At 39.5% G+C, this 9290-nt stretch overlaps 1 protein-coding gene across 1 annotated transcript in view; it reads left to right on the forward strand.

The window, feature by feature from the left end:
* Positions 1-5364: 5364 nt before the first annotated feature.
* Positions 5365-9290, forward strand: part of LOC101861202 — a gene marked incomplete in the record, with an annotated part of 8010 nt that continues 4084 nt past the window's right edge. Inside the window, 4 exon segments of the mRNA XM_005095875.3 lie at positions 5365-5608; positions 6760-6844; positions 7569-7616; positions 8951-8995. Coding sequence (XP_005095932.2) covers positions 5582-5608; positions 6760-6844; positions 7569-7616; positions 8951-8995 — 205 coding nt within the window.

A 9290-nucleotide genomic window follows, 5' to 3' on the forward strand; every position in this document is an offset into this window, starting at 1 on the left:
TCTCTCTGTATATGTGTGTGTGTATGTGTGTGTGTGTGTGTGTGTGTGTGTGTGTGTTTGTGTGTGTGTGTATATGTATGTGTGTGTTTGTGTGTTTATCTGTAACTGTATGTTTGTCAATGCGTATGACAAGCGCCCCGTTGTGAACAAGGCCACTGAATTAGTGAACAATGGTATTCATATGACCAGTAGAAGCTGTCCACCGCACGGGTAGCTTCCATGCGCAGTTGCGAGTCCAGAATGTGACAGGCTGATTGTTGTGGGGATTACGTCGATTAGGCTGAGAGTGGCCACTGGTCACAGTAGGACAATGTTTGCTACTGGACGGGGGCTCTCGTGTCCTAAAGGTTAAGGTGTTGGCCTCTCATTCATAGGTCCCGAGTTCGAATCCGAGTAGCGACCGAAAACAACTTTTTTTTTTCCTAAAAGTGTCTCCTTTCACCTCCTTTCCAGGCTGCTCTCCAACAATGTTCTGTCGTCTGATTTCGTATCCGCTTTCTGGCCTCACCTCTGGGCTCCGGACTCTTTATTCAGCCTTTCTACTGCTTCTCCTTAGCTCCTTCTTACTGCCGTCTTTCAGCTACGCCCCTGATCTCCTGGCAGGAAAAATCTACACCTAGCCTTCTCGGAAAAGGGCGAAAAAATCTCGGAGGTCCCCTGTGTAAGTTGCGCACATTAAAGATCCTTTGGAGGTCCAAAACGATAACAAACGCCACCCGGGCAAAATTCAAAATTTCCTACAGATTGAAAATGTTTGGTTTGTCCCACGCGCTCATATGACCTTATGTAGTTGCGAGCGCCGTAGACTTTGTGCTGTAGAAGCTATGGAGGTGAGCAGAGAACGTCTGATTCCTTGTAAGGACTTTTCTGTTGACATCCACCCCTTGGCGCTCATATTACCTTATGCATTTGCGAGCGCCGTAAAACCTCTACAAAAAACAAAAACGAGCTCCGTAAAACACTTACCAAACAAAAACAACACAAAAAAAACCCGTAGCTGTGCGGTACAGTTGGATAGGCAAGTGCCCACTCAACGACATACCGGTAGGCCCATGACAAGATAATAGGTGTCACGACGCGGTCAAATCAGGCCCTCGTCAATTTTTGGGCGTATGGAGTTATTGGTATAACCTTAACGCTTGTTAATATTATGTCTGTCTTTCGGTGAAAAAAACCCACATGTACTCAACTATCGCGAACAGAAGTAGAGATATTTTCTATTGAAGGAGGTGGGGGTTGCCTTTTTTCTTAGGTAAAATTTGCGAGGAAATGGCTGCCAAAAGTTCGGTAACTTCTATAGTTTGAGAGTCCTTGAAAACTGAAAATTTACATCATTGTTTTGTTCCATTAATCAAGGTTTTCCAGTCAATTTTACAAGGAAATGTATATTATGTTGTTGTTGTTGTTGTTGTTAGCGATCCAGTAGCATCTGAGCGTTAACTCTTCTGCATACAAGGAAATGTATATAAAAATCGTAAATTCGACAAAATTTCCAAACTGGAGGAAAAATGCCTGTTTCTTGATTTGATTACTTAGACGAGCGCCTGATTTCACCATGATGCTTCACATAATTATGTTTCTGATTCCCACTTCCCAGCACAGTGGTAAAGCCACTCCTTTATACTGAGTAGGGTCGACTGCAGGCACGTGTACATAATATATTTATTTTTTATTTTTTTTATTTTTTTTTATATATATATATTTATATATAATTATATATATACACATGTATATATATATATATATATTTATATAAATATATTATGTATATATATATATTTTTTTTACAACCACGTTTTAATTATAGCAATTATCATTTTCCTCACAATGACAAGATTTATGCTTCTTTAGATAAGGATATCCGGCGAATTTACTTCAAAACGTGTTTTCGTTGTAATAATATTTTCTAAAAATGGTCTAGAAATTCTCGTAGCAACTAGATGGCGTGATCTGGCTCAGGTCATTACTCTCAAAGAAAACTATTTTTAACAGAAAAAAAAAATCACCAAAAGAACAAAAGCACACGGAGACAGACTACTTGAACCTGACGTCACAGGTTGAAATGAGTGCCTGAGAAAATTACTTGATTCAGATTACATCACAATGTCATCCCATAACTTCATTAGATTAAAGACTCTAATATTATCACGCCTGTTTCTGAAGAAAATTAAACATCAACGGCTACGAACTTGATTGACGTAAGGTAGATTGATGTTCGAATTCCCATGTATTTGCTACGGATCTTTCGTCACCTCCTTCATGACTGTACTCTCAAATTATTTCTCAACAATGTTTCTTACAAAGTGTTTTACAGCACTTGCAGCACAATAAGGTCATATAAGTGCCGAAGATTAGAGGTGTTACAAGAGAGTGACAAACACAAAAAAGAAGGAGGGGAGATAAAGACGACAGATGTTTGATAGGAAAGAAGAAGCAAACCACACCAGAGCACCCGAAAACCACCCATAAGCAATATTTGACTCTGAGAAGGAGATAGAACGCTTCCACCCCCCCCCCCCCCAAAAAAAATTTTTTTTTTAAAATAAAGTGCGACCTCAGTGCTTTCTTGTCATATCTTCATTTTGTAACAGTGAAAATATTACTTCTTCTTCAGATCACTCTTTGTTATGAAATGTTTTCTTCTTCTTCTTCTTTTTCTTCTTCTATCCCGTGGTTGGGACAACCGTGGGGGCACCACTGCATCTGAAAACCAGCTCTCGCCATCTATTTTGTCCTCTGCTTTCCTCAGATTGTCATCCATCGTCTTTCCTGTCCACTCTGTAATGTTGTCCTCCCATCTCCTTTTCTGCCTTCCTCTCTTTCTCTTTCCTTGTACGGTTCCTTGCAGGATTGTTTTGGCAAGTCCTGTGGATCTTGTGACATGCCCATACCATTTTAATTTTCGTCTCTTAACTGTGGTCAGTAGATCTTCATATTGCCCCACTGCGTTGGTGATTCTCTTTCGTACCTCAGCATTTGAAGTGTTTTCACAGTTTATAAAAATGGAGATGCGAGAAGAAAGCACTGAGGGTGCGAAAAAGAAGCAACACAAAAAAACACCAAAAAAACACACAAAAAACAAAGCAAAACAATGCAAAACCACCCCCATGATATAAAGAAAGAGGTACACTTAAAAGGCAAAAACTGTAACAAAATGCACGCTCTTCGTTAGTGCTTGAAGCGTAAATTCTCTCTCTCTCTCTCTCTCTCTCTCTCTCTCTCTCTCTCTCTCTCTCTCTCTCTCTCTCTCTTTCTCTCTATCCTTCTGTGTGTGTATGGGTGGGTGGGTGGGTGTTTCTGTTTGTCCGACGTCTTGTTATTTCTTTGCACTAACTGACCGTTACTGCGTCGTTGTACATCTCCTTAACTCGAACAACAACAAACACAGCCGCAACAACAACAACAGCAACATCAACAACAATAACACCAATAACAACAACAACAAATCAGAAAGGAAAAAGAAAGCAAGACGCCCACCTTTAATCGTCGAGATACCAAATATGGAGGTCATTGTGCAGGACCTACGTCGTGCAATAAAACAGTTCCGTTAAAGAGGTTTGATATTTCTTCTACAGGGATGTGTGGATTATTTTTTTTATTTTTTTTTATTATTTTTTTCCCCCTTTTTTTTTGGTAATTGTTTTGCGACGCTCGCAACTGCGTAAGGTCATGTGAGGGCGTTTGCCACATTAAACTTTTCAGTTGGTAGGAAATTTTGAATTTTGCCCTGAGGAGGCCGAAGCCTACCGTTATCAATTCTAGACCACCAAGGGGTCTTTAACGTGCGCAACTTGCACACGGGACCTCCTAGATTTTTCGCCCTTGTCCAAGAAGGCAAGGTGTAGATCTTTCTACCTGAAGATCAGGGGTGTGGCTGAAAGACAGCAGTAAGAAGGAGCCAAGGAGTAGCAGTAGAAAGGCTGCAGAAAGAATCAGAAGCCCAGAGGAAATGGCAAAGGAGGTGAGGGGGTGGGGGCAGAGAGTGGAGACAAAAGCAGATGACAGAACATTACTAGAGAGCGGGAAAGGAGGTGAAAGGAGATCATTTTAGAGAAGAAAAATTCGCAGGCCGGATTTGAACCCAGGACCTTTGAATGAGAGGCGAACACCTTAACCTCTAGGCCACGAGAAACCCGATGTGCATATGTATGTATAGCAGGCAAGCCGCATGCAATCTACCAACTCTCTCATGTGATTCATATAGACGCCTTTTGGATTTTCGACTAAATTGTTTTTGGTCTTTTTAAATAAATATTGGGCTTGCAATGCAGCAATTTCTTATTGGTCTGGATCTACTCTTGAGTTTGTTTATTAATCGGCGCGTAAGAAGCGTTCAGATACCTGCAAGAGTTTAGAGGATAGTTTCAGGTAAATCATGTGATATTTGAATTTGAAAACGATGTCATATTTGGACTTGATTATGATAGTTGGACACATACATTGTATAACGTGATCATGAAAAGCTGCCTGTTGTACATTTGAAGGTACAAAGCGGCACTTCCTCTTACAACGAGGTATGTGGAGCCAAAATGGGGGTGTTTGGTGCGACAATGGAGCATTTGGTGTAGTAATTGGGGCATTTAAAGTAACAATGGGGGCATTTGGAGTAAAAATGGGTGTATTTTAAATAACACTGGAGCATTTGAAGTAATAATGGGGGTATTTGCGGTAACAATGGGGGTATTTGGAGTAACAATGGGGGTATTTGGAGTAACAATGGGGGGTATTTGGTGTAACAATGGGGGTATTTGGAGTAACAATGGGGGTATTTGGAGTAACAATGGTGGAGTGACAATGGGGGTATTTGGAGTAACAAAGGAGGTATTTAGAGTAACAATAGAGCATAATTTGAAGTAAAAAATGTGGCGTTTGAAAACACGAGTAATACACTAAGTGTATCTTGGATTGAAAAAAAACAACCACCAAACAAAAAACAATTGCAATAACCTTAAACAAGTGCGAAGAAAAGCATGAACTGTGTGCACTTATTAGCGTCATGTTTCGTTTTGGGCAAGTTTTTTGTAATAAATGTCGCACGCCATAAGCTCAAAATGTAGAGATCTAAAATCAGAGAGCTAGGTGAGATCCGTGTTGGATGGTAATTAAAACTACGTCATAAGCTGCACAAGGACAGCAGATCCGACGTGCCACAATGCAGCTGCACTTCATACTCTCAAGTGTTTTGATAACATTTTTTGTTCGAGACCTTGCACTCCCTGCATTGTCACGTCATGTCATACCACCTCTCTTCTCCTCTCTCCTTCCACCCACCCCCACCCCCCCCCCCCCCCAAAAAAAAATCCCCAGGAAAAATCAACCTCCTTTTCCACCCCCCTTTTCCTCCCTGCATCTCCCACTCAGAAATATTTGGACGTCAGGCGACAATTTCTCCCACGCTCAAGCACTATATAAACTGAACACTGCCCCAACTACTGGCATCAGATTATTGTCGAAATTACCGTCACTACTACAACAGCTAGGCTCAGCTCATTCGCAGTTAATCGGACACAGACCAGTACCGTTTACGTTGGCAGTACATTTAACGACTCGGTTCTACTGCGTATCCAACTGAGACCACAGGATGATTGTCAGAGTGGTAGTAATTGCGGTGAGTTATTATAATTTGTGAGGGATGCATCGTGATAAAAGCAGGCCCTCGTCAAGATACTGTAATCAAATGTACCGGTATTTTAACGGCCGGTTTGGCAATTTTTTATTGAATATTTGTTGTTATTGTTGTTGTCTTTTCCACTTTTATGTCCATTTAAAAACATATTTATGTATGGATTTTACTGAAAAGGTACAAAAAATGTAAATTTTCAGTATTCAGAGCTTCAATTTTCCCATTTGATTCACTCAAAAGCCCCCATCTCTTTCAATTGCAAATATCTTAACTTCTATTCAAGAAAGATGGGTATTTTTTAAAATCGAAAACAAGACGACAAATAAACAAGCTTTAGGATGAAACCAATCACACTTCGCATGCCCAAACAACTAACGAGCGCCTGACTCCACCGGGTCTTGACACCTAATGTGTCGTGTAGCAAGAGTTTTTTAGTGGGGGGGGGTATTTTTGGTAAGTGTTTTACGGCGCTCGGAACTGCATAAGGTCATATGAGTGCGTGGAACATATGCAAGTTGCACTCGTTAAAGATCCCTTGGTGGTCTAAAATCGATAAGAGTAAGCGTCGGCCGCCACCCAGGCAAAATTCAAAATTTCCTACCAACTGAAAAAGTTTAAGGTGTCCTGGGCGCTCATATGAATCGTATGCAGTTGCGAGTGCCGTAAAACACTTACAAAAAAAAGATATCCCCGAATCTAACGCCAATCTCTGATAGGACCGAGTTAAATGGGAAACTTTAGGTAAAGCACATTTCCCAGAGACACGGAGTCGGACTAAGCTAGTAGGACCATGTAGTGGCGCCCTCCAACCACCAGCTCACATAGCCCAAAGCCTCACTTTTGCTTCAGGAACACATGATTCATATTGAATAAGTCATGAAGTTTACTGTTCTTTTGTTTTATTTGTTTTAGTAAGGTTTTACGGCGCTCTCAACACAATAAAGCCATTTTAAGTGCCGAAGATTAGAGGCGTTACAAGAGAGTAACAAACACAAAATAGAAGGAGGGGAGATAAGAACGACAGTTGTTTGACTTTGATAGGAAAGAAGGAGCAAACCACACCAGAGCACCCACCAACCACCGGCAGTTTACTATTCGTCTATAACTTGGGTTTTTTCACCCAATCTTCTCTACAGCTGTGCTTTGCAAGCCTTGTGTCTTCGCGGGCCCAAGGACCACCCCTCAGCGAAAAACTCCAGAGCAGAGTGAAGAGAAATGAAGGTTTGTCTTTCTTTGTTTTTCAATGACCTCTTCTCATATTTGGTCGCTTATAAGCACAAAGGTGCTATCCCCAAAAATGCTGTATTGTGAAAATTGAAAGTAAAGATTTAGGTAAAGGTTCAGTTTATTTAAAGACAAGGAGAGTTTCTCTATGACCAAACAAATATACACACCAATGAAACCAAACTTCTCCTATAGGTAGGGCAATGCCCACTTTTGGTGTCGGTCAAGATTTCTGGAAACCCCCCGAAATCTGGGTTAGCCTGCTTGTCCTTAAAAGTGACCATTTATGAAAGAAAAAGATGGCTGGGATGAACTAAAATGAGAAAAAACTTAACGGATGATTTTAGTTTTGTTTAAAATGTCATTATTTTACCAACTATTGACACAATTGAGATCATTAAGGAAAAGAGCTATTTTCATCCTGGAAATATACTGGGTTATAGAGCTGACGGCCGCAATGCAAATTTCACATATTGTTATGGCCACATGAACATACATGTATAAAGATTTGTTTTTTTGTTGTTGTTTTTTCGTTTGGCGAGTCTCAAACGCTCTCAGGCATGGTTCGGTTCTAGCTATGATATTATCTATTCAAGACTCTTGGTTTTTTTTCGAAGGCTCCTAGATAAGCACACAGTGTTGAAAAGGCTTTGATTCCATGACACGTCACGACGTTTCGATATTAACAACTGTTATAATATTCCAATATTTTCCTCCACAGTGAGCGAGGTTCCACTCCCCCCTGGCGGTAACCCACCCCCACTCCCAGGTGAGAGTCAAATTGACAAACAAAGTTGTGTGTGTGCCTAACGAAAGGTACCAACAGTCGGATTGTAACCATTTTGAGTTAAGGGTTGTACCTAATAGGACATTCAATGCTGAACACAATGGGTTTTAATTTATTTTAATTTATTTATTTTTTTTGGGGGGGGGAGAATATCTCAAGTTGTTTTTGATATGTTGCACATCGTACGAGTTTGGGTATAAATGTCTAATTTTGAGATAATTAACCTTTAAGTTTAGAACACCTACAAACTTGAAATAAGAACGAAGCTTCAATTGTTTCTAGTGTATTTATTCAAAGAAAATTCATTCATTTCCAATTCGGCAATCAGTTGGCATCAATATCATGATTAGAATTCAAAGGTAAAACATAACGTGGAAGAGTAAACATGCTTCAAGAATAGATTTGACCACCTTTTAAATGCAGTTTTCGTTCTCTTTTTAAAACATACCCTACCCTCAAAATAATTCAAAATAAAATATTTAGAAGTCAAATCAATGAAAACTCTTTTTAACACATTGTTAAAAAATGGTGGAACTATCATTTTTTCATGGAAACTCATTTTGTGTAAAAAAAATAAATAAATAAATAAATAAAAGATTTTTGTCGTTATCAGTCTGTAGCTCAAAATGGTCTGGGGCGACTTTTGATACCTTTTCTTTAGGTATGCACACATTGTTTTTTCTTTAATTTCAACAAAAATTCGATTTCGTGAGAAACTTTTTGTAGGCTACCTAACGAACTATAGAACTGTTTATTTGTTTTAGAAAAGAGAAGCCTTTTGTGGCCTTTAAAAGCCGGAAAAGATCCAGGAAGATAATATTATAAAACAAAACAACAGACGACAAATCTATACGAGAGTCAGTCGATATGACCACCGTACCATTGCTCGAATTAAGCCTATAACCATCTGTGCCCATTATAAATGATAATGCCCATTTAAGTACAATTACGAGAAATCTGAGAATGCTATTTCACAACCATCGCTGTGAATAATATACAGTAACCATCGCTGTGAATAATATACAGTTAAAACCATCGCTGTGAATAACATACAGTTAAAACCATTGCTGTGAATAAGATACAGTTAAAACCATCGCTGTGAATAAGATACAGTTGAAACCATTTATGTGAATAATATACCGTTAAAACCATTTCTGTGAATAATATACAGTTAAAACCATTGCTGTGAATAATATACAGTTAAAACCATTGCTGTGAATAAGATACAGTTAAAACCATTGCTATACTTGACTCTGAAATTTGACTAAACCACTGCTATTATCATGCCATGACCATGCTTTCTCTTCTATTTCTAGAGATTACCTCATTGGGGTACAGATGCCCGTTTCCTCCAAATGAAGGTGAGTCTGCTCGAGATATGATGACATCAGAGAGGGTTTAGAGCAACATGAGTATTACTGTAAACTTTCTGATGACATTTTCGGATTATGTGGGTGGTTTGCGGGTGCTCTGGTGTGATTTGCTTCTTCTTTCCTATCAAAACATCTGTTGTCTTTATCTCCCTTCCTTCTTTTTTGTGTTTGTTACTCTCTTGTAACATCTCTAATCTTCGGCACGTAAATGACCTTATTGTGTTGCAAGTGTCGTAAAATACCTCCTGATACAAAAACAAAAAAAGAGAGAAGGAGGGTGGGG

The sequence above is a fragment of the Aplysia californica genome, unplaced genomic scaffold (genome assembly GCF_000002075.1).
Source record: "Aplysia californica isolate F4 #8 unplaced genomic scaffold, AplCal3.0 scaffold00116, whole genome shotgun sequence".
NCBI classification, from domain to species: Eukaryota; Metazoa; Mollusca; class Gastropoda; order Aplysiida; family Aplysiidae; genus Aplysia; species Aplysia californica.